Here is a 20,182-nt window from a genome sequence, read left to right on the forward strand (position 1 = left end):
TAAATATTATGTTAAACGGTTCGGATCGACAATTTAGACCTTGAAAACAAAGATATAAAATATGAGGTATGAAAAAGATGAGGCATTGAAACCTCATAAATAATTCAGACAGATATTCAAATATTAAATATTTATATCTGATTTTTCAAATCCGAATTGAATATGGATTATATATTATCTACTCCATTTTCAACCCAAGATGAAAAACAAACTGAAGTAGCGTTTCTCCTGAATTTTGAGTTGTTTAGAATTTTATTTTTTTAAATGCTACAAAATGAAAAAAAAATCGGAAGATAAAATATTTCGGACGGAGTTGCGCGAAAAAAAGATCTGCGACTCGCAGATAAAAACAGTAACATTCCGTTCGAGAGCGCCTCCGTCTCTTTCGTCTTAACCGCAGCCGAGCCGAGAGATCTTTGAGTGGGTTTCTTGATCCAAGCAAGGCCGCAGAAGAGAATCGTAAGATTCTTCTCAGATCTCTGATTCGTATTTATGATCCTTCAATTTGCTTCTAACAATTGACCATGTTTTCGAGAATTTCGATCTGTTAACTACAAAATCTTCGTTGCTCTCTTCCTCGATTTTTTTTTTTTTTTTTGTAATATATCATTGGTAATTAACGAGGGTCAGATCGCTGACATTAATATTAGCTGCGAGATTTCGGTTGAATTTGGTTGATTTGTCTTTTTCCATTGCTATTTACACAGGATTGAAATTATGGCGACCCCTGGCAGTTCCATGATCTATTCCTCTCTGCTGTTTACTGTTATTCTCTCCCTTATCCAAATGTATAAAGTAAAATTCGCCTCATCAGAGCTGATGACCATTGTCGGAGGGTTAATCTGCTCGCTTCTCTTCCTCCTGCTGCTAACTGTAAGTTCACAATTACTATGCATTCAATCTACGTTTGCAATCAGATTAGAACTCATTCTGTACTCATAAGCATATGATTTGTGTTATATCAAATTGTAACAACTTCATGCAGCTGCTGATTGCTTTAAATTGTATGATCTGTTTTGTTATGTTGAAACATTTACAATAAAAAGGAATCCAGATGAGACAGTCATTTGTCAACCTTACTAAGTTGCATTAGGTAAATTATTTATATCATTCTTTATTGATATTGTTGTTGTTACCTCTTTAAAAATGCAAGGTCATTTTTTTCTCATTCAAGGGCAAAGTTTAGAACGATAGCAATTGAAGCTGGGTAACAGACAGTATTTTTTCTAGCTTTAAAAAGAAATTATAATAGTTAATGTGGAAGGTTACATAGCTATTTACCTAGCTTTAAAAAAGAAATTAAGATCAATGTCTTGTAAGCAAATCAATATCTCTTTCATTGTTATGTTAAAATTGGAGCATGATTTGTCGGAAATTACTTTGTACTTTAAATTATCTTTTACCCATGTTACTTTTTTTTTTATGAACTGCTAACTATAAAAGAATTTTACAGTTCATCGGGAACTACCAAGAATTATCCGGCATGAAGACGGGCTGGGGTGCTGGTAATTTCTATTTATCATTAAAGATTTGTTTGTTTCTTTACTGTGTAACCAATACACTAATTATTGTGTTCAACTCTTCATTTTTGTTATTTTGGTGCCTTGCAGTTATATTGGCAGAAATTGTTTCTCTAATTGTTGCTAGCACTGTGCACCGTGTCTGCATCACGACATGGTACGTCAGCTCCAGTCATAATATATATTTCTTTTCTTTCTTTTGTGTAGGCTGTGCAGGTTTTAGATTAAAACCAAGGCTGTCAAATTCAGGATTCTACCTAGAATCATTTTTAGGCAGAGTTGACTGGGATTGTACAATGGTATCTAAAAATGGCCAGATCCTAACATGTAAACACTTGTCTACTGCAAGAGTTATACCGAGTTTGTCTAACGAAAAGATGTATTGATAACAGATCACAAACTAATTATTCCTATGGTTTGCCTAATGAAGCAAATACCAAAATCACATTGATCTAGCACATTTGAAGAAGCTAAGAATTATAAGTTGTCTATCACAAGCCTTGTCTAACCCAATCCTACAAATTTTACATCATTGTACGACTCAAGGTTGCTACCATGAATTTTATGGAACTAGGATCCAAGTCACTGTCTTTCTATCTCAAAGTTATAGTTTTACAGCTTTAAAACTTGATACCTATACTTTCATGACCTTGATTGAAAATGTTAAAGAATGGAAATTCAGTACAGATTCAGTCTCCATACTAGATTGTCAGACAAAGTTGCATCTGGCACCTTGATCCCTGTTTTATGAAATAGCAATGCTAACTTGTTCTATTTAATTTAGGCAGTCTTAATCCTCAATTGCAATGTGTATGGTTATACTTTAGTTTTTTTTCTCTATTAATGGATGTATCGCATTATTTTTTTACGAAACGCAAAAGGAAAGCACTGCCTTTACCAACATGTATGTAAGGAAATCAATGTAACGCGTGATGCAGAAGAACATACAATATATGAAAATCCTTTCTCTCTTTGTAAATATATATAAACCAGAATGCATGACTAATTATTATTTGCTTTGTCCCCTTGGTGCAGTTTTCTGTTTTCAGCAGTACTTCTGTATGAAGCTGACAAAATTTATGGAATGATTCTTTCAAAGAATGACTCCAAGGCAAGGCGGTACTGACATAGAAGCCCTATACCTGTGTTTCCTGCTAGATGCTTGATTTATCCATCAATTTTGGAACCTTTTGTCGTTAGCCTTTTTCTTCTTCTAGTATTTGAGTCTCTTGAGGGTCATTTTCTTCTTTGTGATACTTGTTGATTTGAACTATAATTCAGCTTTGACTTTTTGTCCAGTGTTTCCGCTGTTAGTTATGCTTTTAGCTTGGTTCAGACCTTTTAGTAATAAATAAGATAAGTAGAATTCACATGGAAGTAGCACAGTAATACCTTCTTTTCCAAAATATTTCTTCCTACTCTACAACTGCATTTTGATGTGTGGAAGTAGGGAATTTTGTGTTTGGAAAGAAGCAAAATTAAAAACATCAATGCTAGTTCATGAATTGATTAACTGTTGCTCAGAGTCCCAGACAATAGGCCTGAAAACTTTGCTCTAGGCTTTGTGAGATGGAGTGCAGCTTCTCGTATCATGTAACTATGTACTCCGGACAGCATCCCGACCATCCTATTAACGTAAAGAGTAGATTTTAAGAGGTTGGTCAGCTTTAAAATTTGAGACGAACGTTGCCTGGATTACTCTGGAATTATAAAATCAAGAGAGAGGTTTAAAGAAGATTCCATACATAAATCCTGCAATTAGTTTGTTATGGTCTGACACCTTTTAAATATCAATTATTATGATCTGAACGGCATATTTTGAGGTTTTGAAGGGACAATTCTTGGAATTCTCGGGTGAATTAGAGTTTTCAGAAATGGCTCCAGAGGAGGGATGGATTTGTGATGATTTTGTGCAGACTTTCATTGATGAAAAAATTGATAAAAGACAATACTAATCTATTTTGCTCCTATTTTTAAAAGATAACAAGGATAACATGATTTAATAAATTAACAACTGTGTTAATGAGTAAGGCTAGGGTGCTATGGGTTGCTAAATATCAAAAACTAGCTAAAGATATAAAAAACTATCAAAAACCATCTTGCAAAATATCAAAAACTAGCTAAAGATGGTGCTTTTTTTCCTGCAAAATTTCTGTAGTACAAAACTATTGCTGCAAATCTTCCGAGGTGCTGCCGAGCAAAAAAAATGTCATGTACCCGTACATTGGGATGGACCAAATTGCCCTGTTGCATTTCAAGCAGATAGCCAAGATCTGTCATCAACCGTTCACAAATTGTCACAACTGTAGTCAATACTGATCTGCATAAACAATTTTTTTTTTTTTTTAGAATAGGAGCACTTTAGAAAATTTGTGGGTTGCTGATAAGAAAATTTGGTACAAAGTAAATGTACATGAGGTAATAGACAACAGGATCTCCAACCTGGTGTTTGATAAACTCATGCTTTTGCTTTTGCATCAGAGAGAGAGTTTGGCAATGTAACTTCTAATGCCAAACAAAAGGCAACAGGAGTTGCCTATCTGATGCTTGGTTATCCATTTTGGTGTTATTGCATATGTTGAAAATATACTCTTAGATTATCATTATTGCAGTTAAGGAAGAAAAATGTCACTTGGCAGTTTTTTGTACCTGAAAGCTTAAAAAATATACCTTTTCCAATCTTTAAAAAGTAGTAATTCCTTTAATGTTTAGAACTGAAGAGCTCCTCTTCCTTAGAATGGGTGGATGTACCGTGCCAGAACCTGTTCTTAGAATACCAAAAATAATATATTCCAAGCATGTGTAGTTGTGCTTTCAGAAAAGCATCTTGTTAGCTTTGTAAAGTTGCTATATACTTTGTGCGGTAATCCCTAAGAATGTCATCTCTCAAAGATGACTTGAGTTACCTTGTAATTGAGTCAATCGACACCTTTCAAGAACTGAAACAACTTTTCTTTGGGTAAAGTGCATGGCCTGCAGAGGAAAAAAAAATAGAGTTTTAGATTTTCCAAGCTTTGTATTCTTTTCTTCTGAAAGATACCTTCTACTTTCATTATCTGCTTCTGGGTGATGCTTACTTTGTGCTATGCTTGTTATTACTTACTCTCCTACCATCCTAAGGTACCTAAAAATACACCAAAAATTACCAAGTTACTAGATATACCTCACAATAGAGAAGGGTATTTTATGTCATGTCCTCTTAAGTAGCTTGACGTGCCTTTGATGCAGAGTAACCAAACTAAAAAAGAAGAAGAAGTGACACTGGTGTCAGTTAGGGTTAATATTTGGTATACACAATATGCAAGAGACAAGCAGACGCACCAAACCGAGAAATTACGGTGGTATTGACCCAAAATTGATCACACCTCTAACCAATATACTCCAAGTAATAAATGTTGGAGTGATCCCTTTAGTCAGGGCCTCGTCTAAAAGCTTGGTTGCCTCAGCTACTCTATTTAAAGAACAAAGACCCTTTATTCGTATATTATATGATATGATATCGGGTTCTAGACCAGCATCCAACATCTTTGCCCACATATCTGTTGCCCGTTCTAACATACCTGCCTTATAAAACCCATCCATTAGAGTATTATAGGTCACTAGGTCTGGATAGCATCGCTTTTCTTCCATAACTGAGAAAATGCACATTGCATCTTGTACCTGACCTGCCAAACAAAGGCCATGTATTATTATATTATACATCGTGGTATCAATCCTCAATCCCTTATCAACAACATAATTCAAGATGGCAAATGCAGCATCAAATTTGCCATCTTTACATAGACCATCCATCAGAGAGCTGTAAGTCCCCCTGTCAGGTTCGAAGCCTTTCTCGATCATTTTCTTCGTAAAAATAGATGCCTGTTGATACCTCTCAGCCTTGCAGAGACCATCTATAAGTGTATTGTATGTCACAATGGTAGGTACGCAGTTGTCCATTACCATTTGATTAAACAAATTAAGTGCTTTTGAGATTAAACGGTTTTGGCAATAACCACTTATTAGGGAATTGTACGTGTGAGAATTTCGTTTGCAGCCAATTTTCTCCATTTGGTCAAAAAGGGATATTGCCTCTTTAAGCCTCCGATTTTGGCATAACCCATTTATAATGGAAGAGTATGCAAATGCATCCAACTTGGCATGTCCATCTATTTGTGCATCCTTTATAATACCCAGTGCCTTGCTAATCAAGCCATTCTCACAAAGCCCATGGATTACAATGCCATAAGTCACTGAATCGGGGATGCACGTTTTATCCACCTTCAATTCTTCCCAAATTGATAATGCTTTGTCTACCTTTCCATTATAAAAGAGACCGCTGATTATTGTATTGTAGCTAACTATATTCTTAGTTGCAGAACTCAAAATTGAGTCCCATAATTTCACAGCCTCATTTACCCAGCCGGCCTTACAAAACCCTTTGATTAAAGAATTACACATGACAGTATCAAGAGGGAAACCGATCTTAATCATATCTGAATACACTCTTGAAGCACCATTTATGTTACCAGAGTTACACAACCAATTCAACAAGATTGTATAGGTAAACAAATCAGGACGGTGTCCATTTGTGATCATCCGAGCCCACATGTCAGTGGCCAGCTTAAACTTACCAAGCTTACACAGTCCATCAAGCATCACATTGTATGTGCCCACATTTGGGCTCAACATACGATCACTTATCAACATCTCCCAAACCTCCATTGCTTTGTCCAACCTGCCTTTCTTGAATAGTCCATCAATAAGCAGATTGTAGCAGACCACATCAGGTGACACACCTCTCTTAAGCATTTCATCAAACATCTCGAGGGCTCTCTTGAGATCTCCCAACTTCATACACCCACCGATGACAGTGCTATAGGTGACACAATTAGGTTCAAGCCCAGAGCTAGGTGCTTTGTGAAGAATCTCACAAGCACGATCAATCTGACCCCTTGAGATCAACCCACGAATCAAAATATTATGACTCTGTATATTGGGCCGCACAGTGGCGTTATGACAGAAGAAGGAGAAGAACGACTGAGCCTGGTCACACCGGCTGGCACGAACAAAAGCATCCAGAAGCACATTATGGGATCGAACGCCGGGGTCACAGCCAAAGAGAGATCTAAGATTCTTAAAGGTGGATAACGCAAGGTCGGGTTGGAGAGAGCGAGCGAAGGCCTTCAGAGGAATAAGTGCGGTGGGTTCCGAGAAACGGGGGCGGCGGGGAAAGGATGCGAGAAGGCGGAGTAGGCGGGGGAGGTGGAGGGGCGCGGCGGCGGAGAGGCGGCGTATGAGTGGGAGGAGGAGGGGAGGGGAAGGGGAGAAAGTCGGGTAGAGGGAGGCAAGGGATTCGAGGTGAGAGAGAGAGGTGAGAGGATTAGGAGAGTCTTTTACTAAAGAGAGTAAGTGTTGGATCGGGAGAGGAGAGGAAGAGGAAAGCGAAGGGGAGGCGCGGTGGTGGCTCTGCTCTGGTTTTGCCACCGGCTGCGCATCTGGCATTTTAATTTAGGCCACTATCAGGCGCAACGGAGGTGGTTGATCATATAGCGCAGGGGGCAGTATTATTGGGCTTTTAAGATTCGTACCAAGTTTAAAACAACGGTCCAGATCTAGTATTTGTAAAAGATTCCCTTATCAGGTAATGGAGAGGATGTGAATTCCTAGGCTCTAGCCGCCGATTTGTTTGTCTATACTCTATAGCATTTCAAATAAATAAAGTTGAACTTACTATTATCAAATTAACAAAATATCCAAACATAATATAAAAAAAAGTTGGACAATATATTTGTGCCGTGATAAAATGTTCTCTTCTGAAAAGACGGAGAAGTTACATTTGAAACAATTAGAATTATACTCATGTTAAAAATGAGAAATCAATTCAATTGCATCCTAAAAAATAATCTAACATTAAAAAGCGATAATTGCTCGATCATATAATAACAAAACAATCCATTTAATTATCATTACATAATTATATAATACAAATTTCGAACCATGTATCACTAAGTTCTAGTCACTTAAAAATCGCTGACATAACTAACCCTACGCTTAAAAATGTGCCTGTATAATTTGATAACAAAGGTAGACCCTGTTTGTCTTTGTATAACTAGGATAAGAAATAAAATATTTTAAAAACTTACTGCATTTACATCACAAATAGTAAATAGATCGTTTTGCTTGATGTCTCATCCTTCATTCTTGCATTTTGCTCATGTACATAGCAATGCAGTTGTGTCTCTTCTGCACATTCTAGCATCTATTACAGCAAACAAGTTGAGTTCAGACGAGTTGACAATCAGCATTACTTGATTTGTTTATATATTGAGTCGAGCCGAGCTTAATATGTAAATTAATGGAGAATTATTAGAAGTTAGAATTGTTGTGTAAAACGGATACTGCATCTCCGTGTGTATTGCGTATAGAAAAGGGAAAATTAGGTCGGATTGTTTGTGGAATATCAACTTTTTTAAACGGGCTTTTGTGATGGGCTGGGGCCCTGGATAGTTGGACTTCAGAGTTTTTCTTTTTCTTTCGGAGAGCCTGCCATGGTTGAGTCAAATAATTAAGAAAGCCACAGTACAGGAGCAGCAAAATCTTGCAATTGCTCAGGAGCAATAAAGAACATTGTAAATAGAATGAGTCATAGCTTCATAGGAGAGTAGATAAAACCACACTAGTCATAGGAGAGCAGATTAAATAAAACTAGTATGTATGCGACTAATCTTAGAAACATGGTTAGCAGTCACATCGACCTGATCAGTGACCAAATCATTCAATAGACTCTTTCATCGCATGCTCGCTAGTGCCTTAGTCAAAACTCAAAAAGTCTTTTCGAAAATAAACATATGCCATATCCTTTTGAAGTTGGATTTTCAATATTATGCGTGAATTTAGTTTGTCCTCAGATTTGGTAAATTGCAATAAAAAAGAAGCACCAAGAATTAATCATGACCAATCACACAAAAATTTGAAAGCTGAAGACTAATCTCTTATTGTCGTCTAGCTCAAATTGCAATGTGAATGCACATTAGCGTCTTAACAAATTAAAAATTAGGTTGAAATTAATCAAAAGATGTAGCATATATGTAGCATTTAAAAATATGCTAATTTCTTGTTTCTTTACAAAAAACTTATAAAAACTTCCCAACATTTTTTTCCAATTACAAAAAAAAAAAGCTGAGTTGACAGGTTCTTTAGTTTGAAATTGCTCAGTCATGCGACGGTAAACAAACTCTTTTTAGGTAAGAAGATGTGAATACATCATATAATATTATAAAAAATATGTAGTCCTATTAGCTTTGCGACCAGTTTAGCTATCACGTCTAAAATTTACTTTTAATTGCAGCTAACTTTACTCTTAATCACGTCCAGACTTGATGTAATTTAAAAAAAAAAAAATTGATGATTGATCAAATTTTAGTAAAACAGATCGTGATTTTTTCAAATTACTTGATGAACGATATTTAAATTGTTCCAAATTTGATAAACATCTTATTTAAATCATAAAAGCATAAAGATAATATTTATAATTCTGAATTTTATATTTTGGTAAATATTAAATACGTATGTTGTTTAATATAACTGGTACTTTTCAATGCTACATGGTCGGTTATAAGGAGCAAATAAAATAAATAAAAAGTCATGTTGTGATCGAATACAATACGGCACGACACAACTTGTGTGCTGGTCACGTGTTCTGTGCTGTAATCATTCTTTGAAAAATTGACATGACACGGCACATGAACTTGTCCAATCATATCACAACACGATATATGGTCACACATGATCAAGACTGTTAGATCTTGATCTAATGGTGGATTACTAATAAACTAACTTAAATTGCAAAAAAAAAAAAATAGTTAAATGACTAGAACATAACTGGTCATGTTTGGACACAACAAGTATGATCACAGCGTAAATAACGTGCCGTGACCGTCTATCCCAATTTAGTCATGACACGACACGTCATGTAAAAATCTAACTTGATCATATCATGGCACGACACACATCCAAATCACGATATGTCGCGGCACGACATGTATTTATATTTCTAGCATGAGTCCATCCACCAAGCCGTGAGCTTTTCTGGCAACATTATCACATCATGAACTTATGTATTGTTGTATGATTTTTTTTTTTTTTGAAAACCTTCAGAGACACTGTGAAGTTGCGAGGGAAAATTGAATTCTCGATTCGACGGCAAAATCAAACAAAAAACACCTACTAGGTTACCCGAAATTTTTAAATCTACCATTTCTTCAAAAAAAAAAAAAATCCAAAAAACCCTTATTTACGAGAAATTCTATTTCTTCCACGACCGCACTATGCGGATGCGACACCGTAAGTCAATATGGATCCGCATCTGCAGGGGCGGAACTAGAAAATTTTGATAAAGATAGCTGAAAATTAAAATGTATAATTATAGTGAATAGAATTTGTACCAACAATCTTCTAACTTTTTTTTTAGCCAACTATACTACCTTCCATTCATCAAAAGTTGTATGAATTTTAAAATACAAAAAGGCCGAATACTGTACAAAATTGTATCCATGAATGCTATACAGTGTTTTTGGAAATTTATCCTTTAAATCAATGCACAGTATGCACTAAGTTATAAGCATTTATGAATAGGGTTAATTTTCTATATGCCCCTAAAGACATCTTCAATTTCTTATTTACCTCTCAAGAGTTGAATTTATCTTTTTTACTACTTGACTCTTACAACTATTTCTTATTTACCCATCACTTAATTAAATCAAAATTACCTCTTAGTAAATTATGTAAATGTTGATTAACCTTTGATTAAGAAAAACCCCTGAATTAACCTTTCATTTTCAATTTAAGCTGAGACTCTTAATTCGTCTCTTCGTGTTACAAAAGAAAACAATTTATAACTTCCATATTTAGTTGGGGTACATCGTTTCTGAATTCTGATGAAGGCATGAAGGCTGACCAATTCCAACGTCCATTCATGATTGGGACTTTCCAATTTTCCATGCATGGCCTTGCTTCATTCTACTGTTCAATTAATAAAATATTTTCATGATTCTCTCTTTACTAAACTCCAACAGCACTTTCTCCCAAGAGATTGATGTTCTTTTTTCTTTGGTGACAGGAAGAGACGAAGAGTTTTACCAGGATCTTTGCTCTCAATAGATCTCAACGTAAATGTAAAATGAAAATGAAGGGTTAATCAACGGTTAATACAGGATTTTTTTCTTAATCAAGGGTTAATTAGGATTTTTTATAATTTAATAAGAGATAATTTTGATTTAGTTAAGTGATGGGTAAATAAGAAATGGTTGGAAGAGTTAAGTGGTAAAAAAGATAAATGCAACTCTTGAGAGGTAAATAAGAAATTGAAGATGACTTTAGGGGTATATAGAAAATTATCCCTTATGAATAAACATGGCACATGTAATCCTTGTTTTTAAAATTTAAACAGATCTTCACATCCCTTTCTGCGAAACCAAATTACACAAATTTGAGTACACGTGATTTACACAAGTGGGAAGCCAAATAGTTATAGTAAATATAATGATGTTAGCTTTCTTAAGAGATGCCAGTTAAGAAAAATTATAAAAGGACAACTTAGTTTCTTGTGGGGATTAGATATATGCAATGTTCTAAATAGTATGCTATAGCGAAATAATAGCAGTGTTATAGCGTTTTTGGACCCTAAATGCTAATTAAGCTATGGGATAAAAGTGCATTATTTCACCTACGATCGCTATAACGGTAATAGCAGTCCACTATTTGCGCTACACGCTATACGCTATAGCGCACGCTATGCTATATATGTTCTTATTTAAAGATCCAAACTAAATTTTTTTTTAAGGATAATTTTTTTCAAGGTTTGGATTGTTTTTGCTTTTAAATAAAAAAAAAAGATATATAATTTATGTCATGATGCTTAGTTTTTTTGTAATAGAAAAATATATATAGTTTATGTCATGATGCTTAGATTATTGAATGAAAAAAAGATAGATCATTGATGATATTATTAAGAATATTTTGAATAACAATTTGAACTTCGTACTGGTTTAATATGAATACTCTAATTCCTTATCAATTTTGTGTTATTTATCGCTCTACGTGACTTTTGATAATGTTAATAATAAGTACAAATATAAAACATAATTTTTTAAACAAAAAAACGTTATGTAGGATAGCTTTTGCTATAGCTACCATATTTGCGATAGCTTTTTTTTAGCCTTTCTACGATAACGCAATAATTGTTATTTAGAACATTGGATATATGTAAAGGACAAATTACGTCCAAATTTGCGTTTTAGAAAGCTAAATTTTTTATGCAATTTTTTCCATCACCTAAAATTTTATTTTTGTTAATTTAAAAAGCTCAGTACCAAATCGGATGTTTTACTGTCTCGGTCTCTTTGGAGCACATAATCACTAACTAATGACGCATCTCAATCCCATCCTGGGAAGTGCCTTTTCAGGTTAACGTAGACTCAAGACTGGGTCAATTAAACTTCCTCGTTGGTTCGGAACGCTGTTCGCTGTTTGGAATAATCAGACGCATACGCCGCGTAAAAGAAGAGTTCTGATAGGGCGGAAACTTCAGCTCCTCTCCAAGGCGTGGAATCTGCAAGATAGTTTACAATGAATCTAAATCATCTATATTAGATCCAACGGTTTTGATTGATTACTTTTGTACGACAGGTTTTCTCGGATTGCCAAAGCAGCTATCTAACGGAACTTGAAGTTGACCAAAGCAGCTATCATTGATTCATTATCAAGCTCCAGAAATTGCCCTCGTAAGCTCCGGATAATCACGCACGTTTATATTCAAGTAATAAGCAACTCGTATTTTTTTGAATTTTTGTATACGAAGTAACAAGAGTTGATTGGCTACTGAATAGTAATAAAGATCTTTTTCAGTAATAATACTATAATATTAAAAAAAAAAAATCTTCTTCTTTACAATCTATCTGAAATATAATTTTTTTTTTCATAAAGTTACTTTTCCTAATTTCAATAATCATTTGATGAGTTATTTTATCAACATGAATTATCATTATAGCTTAATTCCTATCTTACATCACCACATACATGATACATAGTTCCGTGCAAGAAGGAATCAATTAAAAATTTAAATTCCTGAAAGCTGAAAATATCTAATGCTTGGCGGCAGTTTGACGGGCCGCATTTATGACTAAATCAAACAAGCTAAAAAAAATAATTAGCAGGGGTCCCCTTGAGGCAACCACTCTTCCTACGTCTATTATAATGGCATTAATAAATAAGGATAATTTATATCGTTGAAATTTTAAAACCATTATATATTCTTTTTGAATATTGATTTATTCAAACAGCCTGGTTACAGACCTATTCCTATATCGCCCCCTCTTGATCCCTACCTCTTATCTTCTCCCGTGCTTAAATTTTTTTTCTTGATAGATCTCTTGCTTACAACTATATCCAGCAATCTGGCATATGAAAGTCAAACAAATATTGAGCTAATTCATACGCTTTCACACGATACAAAGTTTGTTCTCTACTAATAGAAGGAAATATTGCTAAAAAAAGGCAGGCTTGGCGTTCTCTCTCCATATTTGTTGTTGGATTCTCTACTAAATCAATGGCAGGTTATCGAGAACTTGCCGGTGCTGACATGGCAGGCAAGGGTACAATTCGCCTCCTGCTGTTGTTTTTGTGTGTAACTAGTCTTCAAGTGGCGTTTGGTGTAACCAATTCTCAAGATGGTTAGTTGTTTATCGTTTTCTGGTATTATTGTACCTGCTTGTACCAGTTTGATTTCATTTACTTTCTGTTGCTTTTCTGAAGATCTTCCTTGTACTTCATTGAACAGATAGTGGAATTTAATATAAAGTGATTATCCAAGACAGTTTGATAACAGAGGTTTTAATTTTTTTTGTAGCTTTGGCATTGAAATCATTAATAAGTCAATGGCAAAATTTGCCATCAAGTTGGAAGCAGTCGACTGATCCATGCGACAATCAATGGGATGGGATTCAATGTGCAAATGGAAGAGTAATAACTCTGTATGTACTTCTCACTATCTCAATTTCCTTTTTCAATAGAAAAATTGGTACTATATCTTTTGCCTTGATTATAAAAAGTTTGTCAGGAAACCTCAGGAAACTAATGTTTCAAGGTGTACAAAAATGGTCACCACCAAACTAGCCTCCAATTTTGACTAATATTAATTATTAACATTGTATGGTTTGCTCTTTTTGATCTAGTCTATTATAGACTTCTGTACTTCGGTTTGTTTACCAACATTCTGTAGAGTCATTCACACATCCCTAAATATGATTTTGTTTTCTTATTTTTGTAAATTTTCCAGGTCATTGCCTGGTTTCAACATCAAAGGCAAGATAAATGATGACATAAGCCAACTAACTGAGTTGACATCCTTGTGAGTACACTAAATTTGTCTGGAGATTAATTTCCAAATGAAATTGCAGTGATTTGTGGTTAATTATTCAAGATATTTGGTTTAAATGATAGTTCAAAATTCAAAATTACTCGATTTTTGTTTCAGGGATCTTTCTGCAAACCCCGACCTTGGTGGCTCGCTACCAGATAGCATTAGCAAACTACAAAAGCTTACAACCCTGTAATTACAATTTGAATACATAACAATATATTATACTACTTAATTGAATTAAAAGACAAACATAAAGGTAAAGGTCTTATGTATTTATACTCTGACTTGTGTAGGATACTGCAAGGTTGCAGCTTCACTGACGCCATACCGACTACAATTGGGAATTTGAGAAATTTAAGCTTTTTGTAAGAATTACTAACCATTGATTAGCTTGAATATTGGAAATTTTAATTCAGGTTTTACAGTAATTCTTATTTACATGTTGGTCTTCTATAACTTGAATTATCATAAAATTGCAGGGCCCTTAATTCAAATAATTTCAGTGGAAGCATACCTGCTACAATTGGTTTACTCTCGAATCTGTATTGGCTTGATTTAGCTGATAATCAGCTTTCGGGACCCCTTCCTATCTCAAGTGGCACATCTCCTGGCCTGGACGAGCTCGTAAACACAAAACATTTGTACGTTTTAATTTACAATTTTACCCCTGAATTTAATGCCAATTTTGTTTTAATCCCATTCATCCAGTTGTTCAACATAAGAATTTGAAATTTTAATTTTCGTATCTAACTAGTATGGGCTCATTATTAGTGATATATATATATATATATATATATATATATATATATATATATATATATATATTGATGTAGGTCTAAGCCTACTTTACACTTTTTACTAAACCAAACAAAAAAGAGGCTAAAACATGCCAGGAACATTATTTAACAATTATCTCTCCAAGACATAATTATTTTAAATCAATATTTTATATATCTAGTAAACTAAAAACTAACAAAATTTCTTAATAATGAACAGCCATTTCAATAAGAATCAGTTATCTGGTACAATCAGTGCAGCCCTTTTCAGCTCTAAGATGACTCTCAGACACGTGTAAGCTTCTCTTGTTTTTTAATCTTTAATAGATCGTCACTTCACATATTGACTTCTTTTGATTGTAAATATTTTGGCAGGATATTTGACAACAATAATTTTACTGGCTCTATTCCCAACACAATGGGGCTCGTTACGAGTTTAGAGATCATGTAAGTCTCCTTAATTCCGATGGCCCAACAATCTAACTGCAAAAAGTTTATTATTATTATTATTATTATTATTATTATTATTATTACTATAACTTTTGTTTGTTTGACCTTCTGTCACAATCAAAACAGCCAATTGGAGAACAATAAGTTGAGCGGCAGTATTCCAACTAGTATTACCAACCTAACGAGTCTCTATGTATTGTAAGTTATCAATTTTATCTCAAATAAGAAACTTTTTTATTATTATATTAGCAGATATTCAAGATCGTCCATAATGTATCTTTTATTATATTTTCTTTATTTCTTTTCAGGAATTTGGCAAATAATAATCTGACTGGAAAAATACCAGACCTTAGTGCATTTGGCCAACTCAACTTATTGTAAGTCTTTAAATGGCCCCTTCTAGCTCCTTTTATTTGTGGATTGCATTTCAATTTTCACTGTAATATATATTACCTTTCACTTTTTTGCTCAGGGATTTCAGCAATAATACTTTTGCCTCCTCGACTGCTCCAACCTGGTTCACCACGCTTACCACTCTCACTTCACTGTAAGCTTGTGGATCTAGAATACCACCTGAAATACACTTATCTCTTGCTGGCATTGCAGTCATCATAGAATAGTTTATACTTGACTATTTTCACTACTTGTCCAGATTTTGTTTGTTCCATTAAAGTACAAATTAGTGTTTTTCAGTAAGCTTACTTTTTGTTAAATTTACAGGGCAATGGAGAATGCAGGGCTCATTGGAAATATTCCACGAGAGGTGTTTACTTTTCCCCAAATACAACAAGTGTAAGTTACCCAACAAGTTACTCACTAAAGCTTCTTTTTAGTGTATCCTTGAATAAAATAAATAAATAATGGACTTCTGCGCCAACTCCTATCAAGCATAGACCTTCAAAATTAGTATTTTCTACGTCTTTCTCATAAATTTCTGGGGAGTGAAGAAATTATCACTTGTTTTTTCTTACATGATGGTACTTCAGTTAACTTTGATTTGTAGGATACCAATAGATTTTCTCTCATTTTGTAGGGGTAGAAGATGTAGTTTGCTAAATGTTTACAACAATACTTTTTTTCTTAAACAGGTTATTAGATTCAAATCAATTGAATGGTACACTTGACATGGGTAGCAACATTGGACAAGATCTACAGGTTGTCAGTATCCGCAACAATAAAATCGACGGTGTAAACATTACATCGAGTTACAGTGGATCACTTTCGTAAGCTTCTTGATTTTTTTGAGTTTCATAGTTACCTAATTAGTGTCTACCAAAAATGCTTTATATTATATTTCCTTTTCATTTCAAAGGAGACCTTTCATTTTGTTGTATATGCAATTATAATTACATATCTGTCATATTTGCAATTAATGTATGTTAGTTCAGATAATATATCATTGCAAGTAATTAATAAGTCAATTTATTGGTTTTCTAATATCATGCTTTCTTTCTTTTTTTGCATCTCCAGTCTCCTTAACAACCCTCTTTGCCAAAATGCCACATACTCTAACAACTTGTACTGCCAAAACAAACAAACGAACCTACCTCCTTACACCACAAGCCGTGCGAAATGTGGATCCACCACCTGTCCTAACAATCAGCAGTTAAGCCCGAGAAACTGCACATGTGCCTACCCTTTTTCAGGCCTGATGGTATTCCGGGCCCCACGGTTTAATGATATTTCAGACGTTGCCTTGTTTCAAGATCTCGAGTCAAACTTAACTACCCAGCTTTCACTTGCAACAAACTCGGTTTATATTTCAGATGTAGTCATAACAGGTAGTAAGTATATTGAGGCAAATGTGGCACTTTTCCCTCTTTCTGGGATGTACTTCAGTACAAGTGAAGTTATAAGAATGGGTTTTGATCTGAGCAATCAAACATTTAATGCACCCCCAATGTTCGGGCCCTATTACTTCCTACAATACCCATACCAATTCCCAGGTAATTTCAAAATTGAAGTTGTTAAAATGCAAATAAAAACTCATATAATGTTAAAATGTTGATTCTCATTATAGTACTCTCTCTCAGGTACTGGAAGTAAGGGTCATTCAATTAGTACAGGTGCTATTGCAGGAATTGCGGCCGGTGGTTGTGTTATTTTGATTGCACTTGCTCTGGTAGCAGTTTATGCTACAAAACAGAGAAGAAAAGCCAGAGAAGCAGCTGTGCTTGCCAACCCTTTTGGTACAATTTCAGATCTATATTTACATTTTAGATAACTGAGCAGCCATTATAAATAATTCCAACTTTTTTTAATGAGTTTTTTTTTTTTTGCTTCAGCCTCATGGGGCGCTGGTGGTAAAGATGACGGAACTGCACCTCAACTGAAGGGTGCAAAATATTTCTCTTTTGAAGAGCTCAAAAAATGCACTGGTAATTTCTCAGACAACAATGAAATCGGAGCTGGTGGTTATGGAAAGGTACATTAAACTCTTTAATTTTTAACAATGTATTGAACATTGCAACATTCTATAAAGAATTATGTTACATTCGGGTCTATTTATAACAGGTGTACAAAGGATACCTTACAAATGGGTTAGTGGTTGCTATAAAACGAGCAGAACAAGGATCCATGCAAGGTGCACAGGAATTTAAAAATGAGATTGAGTTGCTCTCTAGGGTTCATCATAAGAATTTAGTGAGCTTAGTAGGGTTTTGCTATGAACAAGGGGAGCAAATGCTAGTGTACGAATACATCTCCAATGGAACATTAAGAGACAATATAGTAGGTATGTCCCTTGGACCTTGGTGGTATCTTTTCATTTACATCTCAGTTTTCACTTTTGACTTTTCTTCTATTCTCATTACAGAAATAGTTTTTCTTTTTTATGTAAGGATTTCTTTACAAGAGACCCAGAAACAAAAGTGATGGAGTTAATTCAAAATCAAAATTGATTTGCTTGATAAAAAAAAAAACCACTGAAACGTCTATAAAATGCTTGCTTATATTTGACCAGATAATCATTTAACCGCCTCTTTGTATTAAGCCCTTAAAATCATCTCTGAGTTGAACCGGCAGGGGACTAGTCAATTGTACCCTTGCTTTATTCATAAATTGTTGTTGCTACTTATTGCAGGGAAAGGTGGTAAGTATTTGGATTGGAAAATGAGGCTACAAATTGCATTAGGTTCAGCTAGGGGATTAGCGTATCTTCATGAACTTGCTGATCCACCGATAATACACAGAGATATCAAGTCGACGAATATTCTATTGGATGAAAATCTTAATGCGAAGGTCGCTGATTTCGGTCTCTCAAAGTTGATAGCTGACACGCAGAAAGGGCATGTTTCTACCCAAGTCAAGGGAACACTAGTGAGTACAAGAAATATTTCACATAATTACAATTCAATTTAAAATATTTTATCTTGATTTTCTATATCTTATCTAATTATTGGTGTCACAATGAAATTATAATGCATTTAAACCTAGAAGATACTGCCTCCTACTTCTCTACAACACAAAAAGAAAAAGAAAATGAAAGAACCATCCAAGAGACTAACGAAGAAACAACACATACACTAATTTTCTTTTTGTTCATCTACTAGGGATATTTGGATCCAGAGTATTATATGACTCAACAACTTTCAGAAAAGAGTGATGTATACAGCTTTGGCGTGGTCATGCTAGAGCTGGTAACTGCTAGATTGCCGATTGAAAAGGGCACTTACATAGTGCGTGAGGTCAAGGCAGTCATTGACCAGTACGACCAAGAGTACTACGGTTTAAGAGAAAAAATGGATCCTAAAATTGTAAATCAAGCGAAAAATGTGGGCCTACGAAAGTTCGTGCAATTGGCACTAGAATGTGTGAATGATTCCGCCGTAGACCGTCCATCCATGAATGAAGTTGTGAAGGAGATAGAGATAATATTACTAAATGATGTCAGTACAGGACCAAGAAATGTGGATTATTCGGATGATTCTACAAATGCTACAAATACCTCAAAGCATCCTTACAGTGAACAAGATCCAATAATAAGAGATACCAGCAATACATTTGACTCGAGTGGTTTCTACCCATACCAAGCACACATTGAACCGAAGTAGCAGGGCTTATGTTAAGTTTGGATTTTATTTATTTGCGATTAATAGTTGGAGCATTCTTTTTTTTTCTCATTCTTTTTCTGTAATTCAATGAATTTTGATCTTTGTAGTTTCTAAAGAGCAATTGTGATTCTGATTGAAAGCTCTGTAGTTGTTTGGTGTTGCCTCCAAAAACAAAACAATTGTACAATATATTCAAAGAATGTCATTTTCATTTTCTTAATATACGTACATTGTAGATTGATGATTTTAGTTTCTTTTAATTTCCGTGGAATTAAGCCTAACATCACATCTGAGAAGAATTTGATTCAAAAATGGAGTAAAGAATGTTTCCATTTCAAACAAAATAATTGCTAACATAAGATCAAATCGATAGGAAGCACACATCTATTCTCTGAAAAAGGCAAAGCAAAAGAAAAGAAAGTAGAAATATTTTGTGTAAGTAGTGACTGTCTCTTTCTTTTGTTTCTATTTTGTTTGCATCCATACCATGCTGATGCAGAGACACATCTAAATGAAAGAGAAAAGAAAAGAAAAATAACCGAGTAGCATCCAGCAGTTATAAATGACAAAATATCTTTGAACATACCTAATTCTTTTTTTTTTTTATGGGAAACATACCTAATTCTAGTGTTAATAGCTTTTACCTCATTTTTTTTAATTTGGAGGGAAGATAGACATTTTTATGTCAGAAAATAAAATTTAAATAACGAATAAATTTAAATGAATTTAACAATCAAGATTATTCAGTGACTTGGGGGTGACTAACTTTGCTTCTTAGAGCAAGTGGGACCCGACAACTATCAGGTAATTAACTTCTCATTCTACATCGTAAGAATGTACCTGCTTTAGCCTTTAGCCTTAAACACAAATTCTAATTTTGTAGTGTCACTGCATGCAGAGACATATTAGTCATATACTAAATAAACTTTTCTCTTTTGAACCAGCGGTTCATGAATCATTATGACATGGTCAACGATAATCTGG

The 20,182-nt window shown here is 34.5% G+C and overlaps 3 protein-coding genes across 16 annotated transcripts; 2 read left to right on the top strand and 1 right to left on the bottom strand.

Annotated features, from left to right (window-relative positions):
• The first annotated feature begins 301 nt into the window (after nt 1-301).
• Nucleotides 302-2,812, top strand: LOC144574503 (keratinocyte-associated-like protein). The gene is made up of 5 exons (XM_078324467.1): nt 302-459; nt 708-873; nt 1,454-1,505; nt 1,611-1,677; nt 2,556-2,812. Exons 2-5 carry the CDS (start codon nt 718-720, stop codon nt 2,644-2,646), a joined length of 366 nt encoding a protein of 121 aa, XP_078180593.1. The 5' UTR covers nt 302-459; nt 708-717; the 3' UTR covers nt 2,647-2,812.
• An 857-nt stretch (nt 2,813-3,669) lies between these two features.
• On the bottom strand, nt 3,670-7,028 carry LOC144574513 (Pentatricopeptide repeat (PPR) superfamily protein). Of its 14 annotated transcripts, none has more exons than XR_013518249.1 (4): nt 4,842-7,028; nt 4,684-4,758; nt 4,191-4,493; nt 3,670-3,840 (listed from the first exon to the last, which is right to left on the bottom strand). XR_013518249.1 is itself a non-coding variant. In XM_078324525.1 (3 exons), the coding sequence occupies exons 1-2, from the start codon at nt 7,002-7,004 to the stop codon at nt 4,453-4,455; spliced, it is 1,965 nt and encodes a 654-aa protein (XP_078180651.1). In that variant the 5' UTR covers nt 7,005-7,019; the 3' UTR covers nt 3,670-4,282; nt 4,427-4,452. The 14 variants fall into 14 exon arrangements, 5 of the variants coding, with proteins under 5 accessions (XP_078180651.1, XP_078180628.1, XP_078180644.1 ...); XR_013518258.1 differs by lacking the exon at nt 4,684-4,758 and having other exon boundaries at nt 4,191-4,282; nt 4,427-4,493; nt 5,081-7,019; XR_013518251.1 differs by having other exon boundaries at nt 3,670-4,282; nt 4,427-4,493; nt 5,081-7,019.
• Nucleotides 7,029-12,861: 5,833 nt separating this feature from the next.
• Nucleotides 12,862-19,422, top strand: LOC144574566 (leucine-rich repeat receptor protein kinase HPCA1-like). Its single transcript, XM_078324552.1, has 19 exons — nt 12,862-13,231; nt 13,408-13,531; nt 13,837-13,908; nt 14,035-14,109; nt 14,214-14,285; nt 14,400-14,561; nt 14,917-14,991; nt 15,072-15,143; nt 15,273-15,344; nt 15,455-15,523; nt 15,619-15,693; nt 15,867-15,938; nt 16,235-16,369; nt 16,617-17,092; nt 17,180-17,335; nt 17,432-17,571; nt 17,661-17,880; nt 18,229-18,464; nt 18,698-19,422. Exons 1-19 carry the CDS (start codon nt 13,108-13,110, stop codon nt 19,196-19,198), a joined length of 2,928 nt encoding a protein of 975 aa, XP_078180678.1. The 5' UTR covers nt 12,862-13,107; the 3' UTR covers nt 19,199-19,422.
• Nucleotides 19,423-20,182: the final 760 nt, after the last annotated feature.

Source organism: Carex rostrata, chromosome 2 (genome assembly GCF_964058835.1).
Source record: "Carex rostrata chromosome 2, lpCarRost1.2, whole genome shotgun sequence".
NCBI classification, from domain to species: domain Eukaryota; kingdom Viridiplantae; phylum Streptophyta; class Magnoliopsida; order Poales; family Cyperaceae; genus Carex; species Carex rostrata.

Coding starts and splice junctions, on each gene's coding strand:
- LOC144574503 (XM_078324467.1), top strand. CDS start 718: ATGGCGACCCCTGGCAGTTCCATGATCTATTCCTCTCTGCTGTTTACT. Junction 874..1,453: donor TCTTCCTCCTGCTGCTAACT/GTAAGTTCACAA, acceptor AGAATTTTACAG/TTCATCGGGAACTACCAAGA. Junction 1,506..1,610: donor GAAGACGGGCTGGGGTGCTG/GTAATTTCTATT, acceptor GGTGCCTTGCAG/TTATATTGGCAGAAATTGTT.
- LOC144574566 (XM_078324552.1), top strand. CDS start 13,108: ATGGCAGGTTATCGAGAACTTGCCGGTGCTGACATGGCAGGCAAGGGT. Junction 13,232..13,407: donor TGTAACCAATTCTCAAGATG/GTTAGTTGTTTA, acceptor TTTTTTTTGTAG/CTTTGGCATTGAAATCATTA. Junction 14,992..15,071: donor AAGATGACTCTCAGACACGT/GTAAGCTTCTCT, acceptor ATATTTTGGCAG/GATATTTGACAACAATAATT.
- LOC144574513 (XM_078324494.1), bottom strand. CDS start 7,004: ATGCCAGATGCGCAGCCGGTGGCAAAACCAGAGCAGAGCCACCACCGC.